Raw genomic sequence first — 16,636 nt, forward strand, 5'->3', positions numbered from 1 at the left:
CTGGTCTGTCTGTTGCAGCGTCGCTTGCAAAGTTATGCTATCTCTTTATGCATTTACCATCGGTGATGTCCAGTATTACATTGCAGTGTTTCTTGCATGCATTCGTGCGTCCACCATTACCCAGTTGCAAAAGGCATTTGGCGTGTTTCTCACCGTGCTTATCAATGCTGCCATCGAGTACAGCGTTTAATACATGCATCCGATACTTGTGCCCGTGAACCGCCTTTCACTACCGGCCGGACTTGGCGGAAATCAAGGCCGAGTAAAATTCCTTTGCCTCCAAATGGCAAATGCTCCTGCATCGGATGACGCACCGTCTGGTCCACTATCTCAAGCACATGGTGATGCACCGTCGGTGCTTCGTCCACACAGAGAGCTGCCTGGTGGATAAGTGTGACAAGCTCAGTTTGGCTCGCTTAGTTGGGCTAAAAACTTCACTTACACGGCCTTCAGAAAGTATTCACACCCCTTGACCTTTTCACATTTTTGTTGTTACAGCCTGAATTTAAAATGGATTAAATGGAGATTTCTTTGTCACTGACCCACACATAATACCCCATAATGTCGAAGTAGAAATATTTTTTGGAAATTCTGACAAATAATTAAAAATTCAATACAGAAATATCAAAATTACATAAGTATTCAACCCCCTGAGTCAATATTTTGTAGAAGCGTCTTTGGCAGCAATTACAGCTTTGAGTCTTCTTGGGTATGTCGGTATCACCTTTGCACAACTGGATTTGGGGAGTCTCTCCCATTCTTCCTTGTAGATTTGCTCAAGCTCTGCGAAGTTGGATGGGGAAAATCGGTGAAGAGAAATCTTCAAGTCTTTGCACAGATTCTCAATGGGATTCAAGTCTGGGCTTTGGCTGGGCCACTCATGGACTTTCACATTTTTATTCTGAAGCCATTCAAGTGTTGCTTTGGTCGTATGCTTGGGGTCATTGCCCTGTTGGAACATAAAATCTTTGCCACAGTCCAAGTATGGATTTGCCTGTATTTTGCGAAGATTTTCCTGCCACGTAAAATCCTCAGGGATTTGCCTGTATTTGGCTCCATTCATTGTTCCCTCTATCTTTACAAGTCTCCCAGTCCCTGCCACTGAAAAGCATCCCCATAGCATGATGCTGACACCACCATGCTTCATGGTGGGGATGGTGTTAGATGAGTGATGAGCTGAGCTTGGTTTCCGCCAGACATAGCGCTTTCCATCAAGGCCAAAGAGTACAATTTTCGTCTCATCAGACCACAGAATCTTTTGTCTCACGCTCTCGGAGTCTTTCACGTACCTTTTTGCAAACTCCCGGCATCCTTCCATTTGCCTTTTTCTAAGGAGTGGCTTCCGTCGCCAAGCCACTCTTCCATAAAGCCTAGATTTGTGAATGGCTGCAGAGACTGTTGTCCTTCTGGCAGGTTCTCCCAACTCACCCAAGGAACTCTGTAGTTCTGTCAGAGTAGACATTGGGTTCTTGGTCACCTCCCTGACCGAGGTCCTTCTTCCTCAGTTTGATTGGACAGCCAGTTCTAGGAAGAGTCTGGGTGGTTCCATATTCTTTCGATTTCCTAATGATGGAGCTCACTGTGCTCTTAGGAACTTTCAACACTTTTGCAATTGTTTTATCCCTTTCCCAGATCTACGCCTCCTCACAATTATATCTCGGAGTTCTATGGACAGTTCCTTGGACTTCATGCTAGAGTTTCAGCTTTTCATTTTAAATTAATTTGTTGAAATTTCCCCCAAAAAAATAATTCCACTAACACAATGGGTATGACGTGTAGATCAGTGACAAAAAAAAAATCTTAATTTAATCCATTATACATTCAGGCTATAACACAACAAAAGGTGAAAAAGTCTGGGGTGTGAATACTTTCTGAAGGCACTGTATTATCCAAATTGATCTTCCCTTTATGTGGGTGGCATATTGGTAACCAGGTGCTGCCTCGACTTATTATCCAAAATGCTCATCCATTTATTTGGGTGGTGTATTGGCAACAGGACGCTCACTGCGTTTATCACTTCCAAAAATATGAAATAACCCAGGATATATACATGAAACAAAAACATGGCCACAGCTTATGTGCATATATAATACATCATGGTTATATAGCTCAGGCTCAGGTTATATAGCGTCAGGAAGGGCATCCGGCCGTAAAACATTGCTTCAAAAAGGGGACCGAAAAACAACAACAACCACGGTCCCCGAAAAAGGCCAACCCCCGCTTTGCGGGGAAAAATGGCCTCTAAAGGTGGTTTTTTTTTTTATGGTTATATAGCTCAGACAGATTGCAATTGTACTGGTCTGCAAGCTGACACCTGAAGCTTGAGACCTATATGCCTTAAGCCTGAGGCCTGTCGCCTTCTCAAGAGCCGTGATGGTTATCGGCTCTAATCTTGAGATATTTGATGATCCTTTCAGTCGTTTTGGTTATTTTACATTGAACGGAAAAGTTATAGGCCATGGCGATTGTGAATATGTTACATCCAAAGACGTCTACAAGCTTACCATAGCAAGAAAATGGTTGACATACGATTTTTTTTCCAGTTTACAATTGCGGATGGAATCAGGCCAGCTGTCCAAGCAATGGGTTTTGACCAGAAGGATTAAGTTCAGAAGCACGAAGCCCTGCAGAGCGGTGCAATTACGTTTTTACCTGCGTTTTACATCTGCGTTTTTACCTGCGAAAAGAGTTCTACATGGCATGTTGTTGTATTATCTTGTTTGAAGTCGATTTTTTAAATGTGCACCCATTGGTCGGACAGCTGTATGACCCCACCCACATTTGGCGCTCGACTCCACCCACCATGGCCATGGCACCCAGATGAAATAATATGGCTGCCATCTTGGTTTTCTGGTGGGCCGAAGACATCAGGCCTGTAAGGCCTCTGCTGATTATATACAGCCCGGGTTTGTTGAATCAGAATTACATTGGTTTGTTTGGGTCGAGTGTTACTCAAGATGAGGTACCGCCAACAATGTCATCAATGTCGAATAAAAATTATTAGTAAGGTTTAATCAAGCCCGTCAGTGCTCACTGTAAGCAGCTCTCTAAAAATTGCATTATGTAATTTTTGAACGGCTCCATATTGGGGTGAGACAACCCGTGACCGTGTGCCGAATCAGCTGGTTCTGCTATAAGCGTGGTGGAACCTGTCATGGGTGAGAGGTGTCAAGTTAATTTTTAATAGCGCATTAAATGTGTTTTTCCAAATCGCGCTTTCATCTTACAAGAGTGCTTTAAATGCGCGTTTCCCAATTGGCCCGTTACCGGATTTTTGTCGCAGGTTGTTACTACTGTGGTCATTCTTGTTAGGTTGTAGTGATGTAAGGGCAACGGAGCACGTGTAAACTGCCTTCAGGTATAAAGCATCGACTCACCAGTGCTCCACTACTGAGGATTATCATGAAAACGATGAAACTTTCAAACCATGGATGTTCAACAATGACATAGCAGGTCTGACGAAAGAGCCACCATTTCCGCCAAAAACCTTTTGACATGTCCATGGTAAAGAGGAAAGGACAGAAGGTCATGATCACTGCAGAAAGAGAAACAGACCCGTTATTGTATTTTTAATCCACTCACCTCCACATTCCCGAGCAGGAAGAGCTCCTAATTTGGATCAACCTTAGGGTAATGCGACGGGGTTTACAGGCCCTACTTGTCCACTATTCAACCTTTGGGTAATGCGACGGGGTTAACAGGCCCTACTAGTCCACTGTTCAACCTTTGGGTAATGCAACGGAGATTACAGGCCCTACTAGTCCACTGTTCAACCTTTGGGTAATGCGACGGGGTTTACAGGCCCTACTAGTCCACTGTTCAACATTTGGGTTATGCTACTGGGATTACAGGCCCCACTAGGCCACTGTTCAACCTTTGGGTCATGTTACTGGGATTGCAGGCCCTACTCATCCACTGTTCAACCTTTGGGTGATGCTACTGGGATTACAGGCCCTACTAGTCCACTGTTCAAACTTTGGGTTATGCTACTGGGATTACAGGCCCCACTAGGCAACTGTTCAACCTTTGGGTCATGCTATTGGGATTAGAGGCCCGATTAGGCTACTGTTCAAACTTTGGGTCCTGCTATTGGGATTAAAGGCCCTATTAGGCTACTGTTCAACCTTTGGGTCCTGCTATTGGGATTAGAGGCCCTATTAGGCTACTGTTCAACATTTGAGTCCTGCTATTGGGATTAGAGGCCCTATTAGGCTACTGTTCAACATTTGAGTCCTGCTATTGGGATTAGAGGCTCTATTAGGCTGCTGTTCAACCTTTGGGTCATGCTATTGGGATTAGAGGCCCGATTAGGCTACTGTTCAACCTTTGGGTCCTGCTATTGGGATTAGAGGCCCTATTAGGCTACTGTTTAATCTTTGAGTCCTGCTCTTGGGATTAGAGGCCCTATTAGGCTACTGTTCAATCTTTGAGTCCTGCTATTGGGATTAGAGGCCCTATTAGGCTACTGTTCAACCTTTGGGTCATGCTACTGGGATTACAGGCCCTACTAGGCTACTGATCAACCTTTGGGTCATGATTCTGGGATTAGTGGTTTAAAATCATAAACATATCTACTGTTGAAGCAGTTCAGTAATACATGTGACCATTGTGCAAAGCCCATTTTATGTGGTAGTGCATAGTAATGCCCCATGAAGACCTTTCTATTCGTCTTTCTTTCAACCACAATAATCTTTAATCCCCAGCTAACAGGATAACCTAAATGTTCACACACTCTCCTCTAACCTGTCTTTCAGTTGAGCTATCTTGCCAGCCATGATGACCATTCTCCTGTATAGTGTTTGGAGACCATCTTAGATATACTAATGGTTTCTTAAAAATAAAAATAAAAATGTTCCACCTGCAATCTGAGGCTTCATTAGGTGATCAGGTTTTGATCAGGTAATTCAAGTTGATCAGATCAGGTTGATCAGGTAATTCATAAGATGTTCAAAGGTTCTGCAAGGTGAAACTACCCATGAATGTCAGTGGAATTGTTATTACCATCAGGACAGCATCCCCCGGGGCCATCATCCTCTTCTTTCTGTGTCGATCCTTCTTTCTCATCGATACTCTGAACATCATGCAAATCCTCAGGAATTTCCACATGAAGTGCATTTCCATCATCCAGTTGCAAGTATTTCTCCTCAACATTGTCCTCCTCAAGGGTGTTCAAATCTGTGCTCTGTCATCAGCAGGCAAAGGGAAATACAAATTAACTTAACCAGATCTCACAATATGTATTTACCCCTTTCTTATAATCACACACACACACACATATACACATATATATACATATGTGTATGTAATATGTATGTATGTATGTATGTATGCACCTGCATCCAGGTCGACTCCATATAATGAGTGGATACCAGAGATAATGTTACCGTGTGGCAGGCGGTGCTTATCGCTCCCAGTAAGGTGCAGCAGCAGCTGTATGGGACACCCTACTGCCGGTTCCCCACTGATGGTATGAAGTTGCATAATGACTGATTGATATATATATATATATATTTTTTTTTTTTTATAATTATAAACAGGATTCAAATTCCTGCATATATATATATATATACACATACATACATAGACGTGTGTGTGTGTGTGTGTGTGTGTGTGTGTGTGTGTGTGTGTGTGTGTGTGTGTGTGTGTGTGTGTGTGTGTGTGTGTGTGTGTGTGGGTGTGTGTACTGTATGTATCGTATGTATCTATCATGTAAAACACAGTCAGTTTGTGTGTTTGTACAGATGTCTGTCCCCCTTCATGAGGGTAGGTTTTGAAGGCCAATCTTTTAGCACGAATGTGTGTTCACTACAGTCTAGTTTTTGAGGATAAAACAAACTCGAAAAACATTTTCATAAAAGAGTACCGGTAATTATGTCTTCTATTGGAATTGTCGATGGTGGCTTGGAAATCGAGCCTCAAGGGTGTTGCATAGAAACATAAAAAAAAAAAAAAAAAAATAGAAGATGCAGGGAGGTGAAATGTACTGCACATGATGTGCGACGCGAACAGAGTAAAACGAGTGTTCATTTACATCCGCAGGAAAGAAGATATAAATAGAAGCACACCTGACACGAGGCGAAGGCTTCAGACGTTGGCATGCTCACGAGGCTGAACCATCGAATACAATATATGTATATTCATAAAATTAACAGTAGAACACACGGACACACACTATACAGTTGTGGCCAAAAATATTGACACCCTTTTACTTTTTTTTTTTTTTTTTTTTGGTATGCAAGATCGAGGCTCGTGAAAGAGCTAACATTAATCACACAAAAAGTCAAACCGACACAGAAAACACAAAAAATAAGGGGGAGTTTAACCCCTTTTTCGGAGTTTAACCATTAGAGGGTTGCTGGCAGATCTTGTGCGACCTGTAGGAATATTAGGGGGACAGAGCACAGAGAGAGCTGGAGGAGCAAGGCCGGAGAGGAGTCGGTAGAAGACAGAAAGACCACCAACCTGTCTGCGGTGAGTGAGTGAAAGGCCCTCGGAGTTAGCTTCATCGCGGGAGATTCCAATGATTCTGAAAGCTTTGGTTTCAACAGCGTGAAGCCGAGCTTGGTGTGAGGCAGGATCACCGGCCCAGAGGGGGGGAACAGTATTCCATTGAGCTGCGGATGAAAGCCTTGTATGTGGTGAGGAGCTCAGGTGTGCCAAGGAAGGACTTCGCACGTCGGAGGATGCCCAGTCGGCGACTGGCTTTGGAGGCCAGCTTGGAAATGTGGTTTTCCCAAGAAAGATCATGGCAGATAGTGAGACCCAAAGGCTTGAGCGACAGAACTTCTTGGAGAGGATTGTTGAGAAAGTAGATGGGAGGGTTTTCCAGTCGGTCTTTTCGGAGAGACATAGTAAGAGTGTGAGACTTGTCAGGATTGAAAGACATGTTCCATTTGTTTGACCAGTCTGTGATTTTGTCCAGGTCTGCAGAGAGTGAGGATGTTGCAGACTGTCGATTTGAGGGATGAGGAATGGAGCGGCAGAGAGGGGAGTCATCAGGAGTGATGGATACCATAGGCAGAGCTGGGTGCCAGACCGTATTGAAGGCACGTGATATGGCAAGGGAGTCGGCTCTGATTTCCTGTTTGTCATTGAGGACCTCCATCCATTGTTGAGACAGCAGAAGCAGCATGTCCAGAGTAGAGTGACCTGGTCTGAATCCAAATTGATGATCAGAGATCAAGCCATTGGAGAAGAGGAAGGATTTGATATCCGAAGCAATGATGGATTCTATGACTTTGCTGATAATTGGGAGCAGGCTGATTGGTCTGTCGTTGCAAGGATCTGTTTTTGCACCTTTTTGTGTAAAGCGGTAATGTTTGATGATTTCCAAGATGCTGGCAGATGACCTTGAGCAACAGAGAGGGTGAAAAGAACAGAGAGAGGGTGAGATAGAGCGGCAGAGCAGGATTTTAGGACCCGTGGGCTGATGCCGTCTGGTCCAGTTGCAGAATCAGGTTTGACAAAAACTTCTCCACATTGTCGGGAGAGAAGGACAACGAGTCCAGGTTGCAGTTGGGTTCGACTGGGAAAGGTGGGAACAGAGAGAGATGGGTTTGGGACACAAGATTTTGAGGCAAACATAGAGTTGTGGCATTCGGCTTTTTCATGTGCGGAGACAGCTGTCTGGCCTTTTGAGGTAAAGGAGGGGATGGAGGGGGAACAAACACCAGAAACGGATTTGACCAGACGCCACCAGGATTTGGAGGAAGGAGACAGGTTTGAGAGTTCAATCTTGAGTGTGGAGAGATAGCGCTTCCGGGCACTCCTGAGGGTAGACACACACTTGTTCCGTGCTTGGTGGAAGGAACTGAGATTGCCTTCAGTTGGATTTGCCTTCCAAGAGGCAAAGGCAAGTTGTTTCAGGGCAACTGCCGCACAAGATTCAGTGTACCATGGACGGTAGGAAGGGTAAGACAACTGAAGACGAGATGGGATAAATCTGTGCATGAGAGAGAGCAGTTTGCTTTGGAAGAATTCCCAGGAAGAATTAATGTCAGAGGCAGTAGAGATGGGAGACCAGTCCAGATGATTGATGGCTGCTTGCAGATCGTGCCAGTCAGCCTGAGTGAAATGCCAGACTCGTCAGCGCTGAGAAGGCTCTCTGAGAATGGCCAGAGAGATGTCCACTTTAACAAGGACATGATCAGAAGAACCGATTGGAGCAGAAGAAGAGCAGCAGACATTTGCAGGGAAGTTTGTCATAACCAAGTTTAGAAGAGAAGATACTCCATTGACTGAGATCCGGGTCGGGAAATTGACAGATTGTGTCAGTCCCAAAGAGTCGCAGAAGTCCTTTGCTGAGGTGCCATGGCTGGTGAGAGAGGAACCCACACCCAGCCAGCTGGCATGATGACAGTTGAAGTCGCCACATTTTTTTTTTTACTTTAAATATATATATACTTTTACATACTTTTTTAAAATAACACAATTTTCTCTAAAATAAGTTGAAATTGACAAAAGTATTTGGTCTCCACAATTCTTTATTTCATTGTTAATATTATTATACAACGCTCGAGCAGGGAAAATGGCCTTAAAAAGGGAATTTTCATTTTTTATGAAAAAACAAAATATATACACCAAACACTGTCAAAAGTTTTAGAACACCTCAATTTTCCTGTTTTTTTAAAAATTTAAGCAATTCAAGTCCTGAAATGGTGAATAACCTGAAATGGTAAAAAGGTAAGCAGTAAACTGCTCGAGGTTAAAAAAAAAAGTTTAGGTTAGCAAAAACGGGGAAATAATGTAAATTGCACAGTTATATTGTAAAAAAAAAAGGCCTTCTTCAGGGAACATGTTATGGGTTAACAACTTACAGCTGTTCTGCAGCAATGTAAGTAAATTAAGCCTTGAAAGTTGATGCAAACAATTTATACAGGTGTCCCAACCCCTGCTGATTACTTGATTACAAACCCCCTGTCTGTATAAAAGCAGTATTGGAATAGACAGTTATTACACCCTCTGAAGCATTATTTGGACAATATTGCACTGCAGGAAATAGTATATTGGAAACTGGAGGAAACTCTGACAGGAAGAGGTCTGGCAGACCCAAAGCAACAACAGAATCAGAAGACAAGTTTCTGAGAGTCAACAGCTTGTGTGACAGGCAGCTCACAGGACAACAGCTTCAAGCACAGCTTAACACTTGTTATGGATTCATCACTTCCGTCGTTGTGGTTTTCATCCACTGTAAGCATTTTTGGGTCCATGTACTATTATATTGTTATTGTTCAAGTGAAATGGAGATAACTGTTTTCAAAAGGAAAAAAATTAGTGTTTTAAAAGAAACCGGAAAACGGATCGGGCGAAAACCGGAAGAAGAAAAGGAGGAAGAAAAAAAAATGCGGAGCAAGTGAGGTCGGGAAGAAAAGCCAAGCTACTTTGAGGTCTCGAGGAGATGCTGGCGAACGGGGGTCACGAGCGAACTTTGGGTTTCCGGGGAAAGGGATTCCTGTGACAGAGTGGTTATTGCTGTGACAGATAAACCTGTGTATCGGGTTTTCCGGTTGATTCCGAAGAGAATCGTTGGAGAGCAGGTACGCCACCAGTACGGGCCCGCCCTCCATTTCACCTTGCTCCCGCCATTTCGCATCGCTCCAGCCTTTTCACCTCGCTCCAGCCATTTCACCGCACCCAGCCGTTAGCCTGGTTTGCGAGTGTAACGTGGATTTCGATTGGGAATTTGTGGTTCTCCGTTTGGGAGCCGCTGAACGTTCATACCCAAAGGTGTGATTTCCCAGTCGCCTTTTGGGTGCACCTTCGCGCCTCTTTGGCAGCATTGACTGTCAGCCGACTTGGATTCTGGTCTTGATTCGACATTTTTCTTGCGATCACCGGAGCGGGGATCGACTTTGGCTGGGTGCCGGGACAGTGACTTTGGGAATGTTCTTTTCACTCACTTGGAGCACAGTGAGTTATTGAATAAGAAACTGATGGTACCATCAAAGGAATTATATGGTATTTTTGTGGTGCATTTGAAACATATTGTACTTGTGCTGTTATACTTGTGTGACCTTAATACAATACTTTTTTTTGGTAACAATTGGTTGGTGTGGTTTCAACATTGGTCATTGACACACATTATAACACATCTTTCTGCCGTGACTCCTTTCGGGGCTCGGAGGTACAACGTGACCGGGGTTTGGGGAGGAGCACGTAACAGAAATTGGGGGCTCGTCCGGGATCGAATTCCCGAACATTCCCAAATTTTTCTAAAAATTTGAAACATTTTGTGTGAAGGTTAACAGGTGCTAACTAATAGTCACCATGGTGTTTGACGCAGAAAAGTTTGCGACGTCCCCTAACGAGGCACAGTTCCAGGTGTTAAAAAGATCGGAACTCATGATATTGGCCAAATATTGTAACTTGGAGGTCCGAGTTAGTATGAAGAAAGCAGAGATTCAGACATTGGTGGTAGAATCTCTGGTGGACAAGGAACATGGGAAGAGGTAGCCTTGGATTTGGTTACCAGAGGAAAAAGGAAATGTGGAGCTCCAGAAAATGGAGATGCAACTGCAGAGCCAGGAAAGGTTAAAGGAGTTGGAATGGAAAGCCAAGGAGAGAAGAGCACAGGAAAGGAGAGCCGAAAAGGAAAGAGCAGAACGGGAACGAGAACTCAAGGAGAGAAGAGCAGAGGATAGGAGAGCTGAAGAGGAAAGAAGAGCAGAGGAAAGAGCATAGGAAAGGAGAGCCGAAAGGGAGTTAAAGGAATGGGACATGGATTATCAGAGGGAACTTAAACTCAAGGAGCTGGAATTACTGGGAGAACGGAGAGAAGTAGTATCCATGCCGGCGAGTTCGACAACTAGTCAGAACTCTTGGGATGTTGGTAGGCATGTGAGGCTGGTTTCACCCTTCAATGAAAAGGAGGTAGCCAAGTTTTTTTTACACTTTGAGAAGGTGGCTCAAATGTTAAAATGGCCTGTGGGGTCCTGGACTATGTTTGTGCAAAGTGTTCTGGTGGGTAAAGCTCAAGATATCTATTCGGCTTTACCGATTGACCAATGTGCAGATTATGAGATCGTGAAGAAAGCCATTCTCAAAGCCCATGAATTGGTCCCTGAAGCTTACTGACAAAAATTCAGGAATGCCAGGAAGAGGGAGAGTGAGACCCATGTGGAGTTTGCCAGAATGAAGGAAACTATGTTTGATAGGTGGTGTGACTCGAAGGAGATTGGGAAAGACTTCAACCTTTTACGACAATTGATCTTGGTGGAGGAATTCAAACAGTGTGTCCACGTGGACATTAAAGTACATCTGGATGAAAAAAGGTACCGGAGTTGTATGAGGCAGCAACAGTGGCAGATGACTATGCCTTGACACACAGGATGGGGTTCCACAAACCTAACTTCCCACCTAGAGTTAGCCAGGGGAGTTATGGTAAATCAGGATCGGAGAACAAATTTTCATGGAGGCGGCTTAGAGAGGACTATGGGGACAAATCTGATACCGTGACTTTTAGGGATCAGAAAACTGCCGTTCCAAGACATACCTATCTTCCGGGGGGCCCGAGGCAGACCACGAGTTTTTCCTCCGGGCTTACTTACGCTTTTTGCAAGAAACCTGGGCATATGATGTCCCAATGTTACGCCCTGAAAAGGAAAAATCAGGAGCGGAGTCAGACTAGTGCAACTCCGAATGCGTTGGTGTTACATGCTCCTCCCCAGACCCCGGTCACGGTGTACCTCCGAACCCCGAGAAGAGTGACGGCAGAACGATGTGTTATTCTGTATGTCAAAGATCAATGGTGAAACCACACCAATTGTTACCAACAAACAAGTATTGTATTAAGATCACACAAGAATAACAGTACAACAACAATAGTAATCAATTGTACAACCAATATATATTTCCTATGATGGTACCATCAGGTTCGTACAATATAACACACTGTTCTCCAAGTGAGCGAAAAGAAGAACATTCCCCAATGTCTCTATTCCGGCATCAAGCAAAAGTCGATTCCGGCTTCAAGCCAAAGTCGATCCGCTCCAGCGATTGTCAGAACGATGTCTAATCGAGACCAGAATCCCTTTGGGTTGACAGTTACACTGCCAAAGATAGGCAAAAGTGTCCTCAAGAGGCGGCTGGAAAAATCACACCTTCGGGTATGGACGTTCCACGGCTCACAGTCGGCGAACCGCAAATTAACCTTCTCAAAATCCACGTTACACACACACACACCAGATAAACGTCTGGATGCGGGGAAAATGGGTGAAGCGAGATGAAAAACCTTGAGCGATGCGCAAAGCGCGCGAGTCAAAATGGCCGACGGCCCATTCGCGAGGCGTAACGGCACTACGATGATTCTCCTCAGAATCAACTGCAAAACCTGACACGCTGGTTGATCTGTCACAGCGATAACAACTCTGTCGCATGAATCCCTTTCCTGGGAAACCCAAAGTTCACTCGTCACTCCCGTTCGCCAATCGTTCGCTCCAGACCTCGAAGCAGCTAGGCTTCTTGTCCGACTCACTCGCTCTGCCTTCACTTCCTCCTCTTCCTCTTCGTCGTCGTCCGGTTCCGGTTTCATTTAAAACATTAATTTTTTTTACCTTTTGCAAATAGTAATCTCCATCTCCCTTAAACGACAACAATAATAGTACATGGAATCAAAAATGTTTACAGTGCATGAAAACCACAACAACAGAAGTGACAAATCCGTAACACTTCCCCCCCTCAAGAAAGAAAGTTTGAACACCGTGAAAACTTTCTATGCAGACCAAAAACTCTTTTAACAAACAAAAGTAAAACTCACACCCAAATCATCAATTCCCGTGAGCAACAATAATTAATATTTCCCAAAATAAAGCAACAAAAGTTCCAAACAACCTTCAGGAATTTCCAAAGTTAGTTCACTCTGGACAAAGCATCAGCAACGACATTGTCCCTGCCCTTTACATGCTCAATTTCCAAGTTGAACTCCTGCAAAGCCAAACTCTATCTCATCAACCTCTGATTTGTATTTTTCATTTTTTAAATGAAGATGAAGGAGTTGAGATCAAGAATCCAAAGTAAAGCAAATCTATAGCACTTTTTGAAGGGGGCCGAGCTGAGAGCCAGGTTTCATGGTGGTTGGGTGGTGAGGCCTGGAAGTATTCACTGCATGGACGCATTTAGGAACGTGGAGTTCACGGGTTAATCCATGTAGGAATCTTGGCTCGGCTGCTCCTGAGCACTCAGTGCTTCCAACTCTTCTCTTGATCATAAAAATCATAAACATGGTTGTAGAGTCGGGTGCTGTAGTCACGTGAGTAGCGGTCCACATCTCGGCTACCACCGTAATAGTCATCCCGTCGAGAGTTGCCAAAACTGCGCTGCTGCTGCTGGGAGCCTCCATAGTAATCACGAATGCGGCCGCCACAAAAACTACAGCTCCCACCCCGGGAGCTATAGCCACCCCTGAAACTACCTCCACGTTTTCCTCCTCTGTAGCCCCCTCGACGCCCATGGCCTGCCTTCTCTACTGTTATGGTCTGACCATCCAAATCCTTGCCATTCAAATCCTTTTCTGCATCTTTGGCGTCCTTTGTGTTTTCAAACGTGGCAAAGCCAACCCTCTCGACTTTTGCGTCTCCCTGTCTTTTATCAGCAGCACTTCCAAGAGTGGTCCATATTTGCCAAAGATAGAGTCCAGAACATCTTCACTTGTGTCAAAGTTCAGTCCACCTACAAAGAGCTTGCCAACATTGCCTCCATCCATGACTTGTGTGTGCTGACACTTAGTTTCAGAGTACTCGACAACAAGTGCCTGTGCAAAGCGTGACGTCAGTACCTTCTCCTTTCCTTCAGAGCGCTTCTTACCCATAGCACGAGTCGCGGCACAAGATGGAAAGATACCCGGAATCTTCTGCTCTAACTGTGCAGTGTTATTTTTCATACTGGGCTTTTCAACGAACATCGGATTACCAGAAACTCGACCACCGGCCAAATCATTCCCGATAACAAAAGAGATTCCCTCTTCAGGAAGAGTGGCTTGTAAACCTACGGTGACCGGTCCTGACACCAAATCAGACTTCAAATGGATGACATGAAGTGGACCTTTAACATAGCCACCAACCCCCTGTAAAAGAACACGCACACCAGTTGCTGTCTTCTCTGACAATGGCAAAATGCCCTCAAGCATCAAAGATTGATGTGCTCCTGTGTCCCTCAATACCCTAACAGGTCTCTGGTTCGTTAAGTCTCCATCCAGTGACACAAACCCCTCTGAAATAAAAGGTTTGTAACCCTCTTGAACAAGGTCGTTCTGTGATGCCGTAACTTTGGCATGGGAACCTTCACAAGGCACTGTCCTCAAAGGACGATTTCTCGCATTTGCCAATGCATTCGGAGTTGTACTAGTCTGACTCCGCCCCTGATTTTTCCTTTTCAGGGCGTAACATTGGGACATCAAATGCCCAGGTTTCTTGCAAAAAGTGCAAGTAGGCCCGGAGGAAAAACTCGAGGTCTGCCTTGGGCCCCCCAGAAGATAAGTCTGTCTTGGAACTGTAGTCTTCTGATCCCTAAAAGTCACGGTATCAGATTTGTCCCCATAGTCATCTCTTGGCCGCCTCCATGAATATTTGTTCTCCGCACCTGATTTACCATAACTCCCCTGGCTAACTCTAAGTGGGAAGTTAGGTTTGTGGAACCCCACCCTGTGTGTCAAGGCATAGTCTGTGTCATTGGATGGTCTGCACATGCGCAAGATTGGAGGTCACGTCTCTTCAAAGCTGTCCATGCGCGCACGCTTTCGAAGTTAAGTAATTTTCCCACAATTGTGTTTTTGTCGAAACTGTATCTTTCTTTCGGTATGTGTACCTATTGGTTGTCTTTAATAGGATTCTCCGTGTTGGTTTTTCATACCTGTGTACAGAATCGTCGGTTAGTTCGTGTCGCGTATTCTGAGGCTTCGTGGAGTAGGCTAACGTGTCCGACCTTGGCTTGAGGCTTTGTTTTTGTCTCAGCGGTTCTTCGATTGCACTGCAATTACTTTCGGTCTCTGTTTTTCCCGGTCTTTTCACCCCATACTTCCTTGTTTTAAAATCTCAACTCAAAAAAAAAAAGCAAAAAAATATTTCCTTCTCTGTTCTTATCCGTTTGTTCATTCTTATTTGTTCGTTCGTTCTTCGACCACGTTGTTCGTGATCACATGATCACGTTGTTAAAAAATGTTTAACCTGTCCCCTGAAGAACTGTATTCTGTCGTATACTATAACACCTTTTTCTTCTTCTTCTATAAAAGGATGCTTTCGACTTGCTCACCAAATCTATTCATTCCAAAAAAAAATCCCATCTCTTACAGTGCCTCTTTCATACATCCCCTAAACTCTCCAGCACTCCACCCATCCTACAGCGTCCTCAAATGTATTTTTGACTCGAAAGTCTCAAGAAACTCATTTTGCAATAAATGTTCGTTTCCCATAAATCGTACACTTTTCAAAATCCAATCTCACCCCTCCTCTCCAAATCTTCCCCATCACCCGTTCCCTCCAAAACTTCCCCATCACCCCTTCCCTCCAAAACTTCCCCATCACCCCTTCCCTTCAAAACTTCCCCATCACCCCTCCCCTCCAAATCTACCCCCTTGCTCCTCCCCTCCAAATCTTCCCCATCACCCATCTCTTTCAAATATTCCCCCTTGCCCCTCCCCTCCAAATCTTCCCCATCACCCATCCCTTTCAAATCTTCCCCCTTGCCCCTCCCCTCCTAATCTTCCCCATCACCCCTTCCCTCCAAAACTTCCCCATCACCCCTCCCCTCCAAAACTTCCCCATCACCCCTCCCCTCTAAATCTATCCCCTTGCCCCTCCCCTCCAAATCATCCCCATCACCCATCTCTTTCAAATCTTCCCCCTTGCCCCTCCGCTCCAAATCTTCCCCATCACCCATCCCTTTCAAATCTCCCCCCTTGCCCCTTCCCTCCTAAACTCCCCCCACACCCCTCCCCTCTGAGACTCTCCCTCACTCCTCCCCTCCTAGACTCTCCTCTCACCCCTCCTTCCCCAAAGCATCCTCCCCGCTTCTTCCCCCTTCCAACTTTCACCTTCCTCTCCCTCAACCATCTGCCTCACTCTTCCCCTGCCTCAAATAACACCTCACTGCGCCTCACCCAATCACCATCAAACCTTTTGTCCGCCCCATTCTTCCCTTTCTCCAAGCTATTCTGAAATCTCTGACACCTTCAACAGCTCTCCCGACCTCTTCCTCCTCTTCCACATCTTACCCTACCGCTCCCCCCCCCCCCCCCCCTGTTCTGTATCCGATGCTCCCCCTTCCTCTTCTTTAACAGTATGGACCTCAAACATCCGGGGCATTCGCTCAAACTTGACTGATCTCTCCATACAGGTTGCTTCTGACAAACCAGACGTGATCTGCTTAACAGAAACTTTCCTCCTTCATGATGTCTCTGATTCCTTGGTATCTCTCGCAGGTTACTCCCTCCTCCGGTATGATAGACCTGGGCCTCGTCCTGGGGGTGGGGTTGCTATCTTTATAAAAAAACACTCTCTTCCTCACTCGCCCTGCACTGCCCTCTCTCCACGTCACCCCCAGGAATACCTTTGGCTACGGCTTCCCCTTCTCTCCCACCTTTTGTTCATATGTGTGTTGTACCGTCCACCAAACAGTGATGACTCCATCTACATCTCGCTGTCTG

General features: G+C 45.1%; 1 protein-coding gene across 1 annotated transcript in view; it reads right to left on the minus strand.

Moving 5' to 3' along the window:
- The window catches only part of LOC137429583 (sodium channel protein type 3 subunit alpha-like), a 192,099-nt gene that overhangs the window by 97,003 nt on the left and 78,460 nt on the right, over nt 1–16,636 (minus strand). Inside the window, exons 15-16 of the mRNA XM_078779597.1 lie at nt 5,002–5,182; nt 3,378–3,535 (exon numbers count right to left, since the gene is read on the minus strand). Of these exons, the coding sequence (XP_078635723.1) occupies nt 3,378–3,535; nt 5,002–5,182 (339 nt within the window). The remainder of the gene's footprint in view (nt 1–3,377; nt 3,536–5,001; nt 5,183–16,636) is intronic.

Source organism: Myxine glutinosa, chromosome 6 (genome assembly GCF_964187855.1).
Source record: "Myxine glutinosa chromosome 6, kmMyxGlut1.1, whole genome shotgun sequence".
NCBI lineage: Eukaryota > Metazoa > Chordata > Myxini > Myxiniformes > Myxinidae > Myxine > Myxine glutinosa.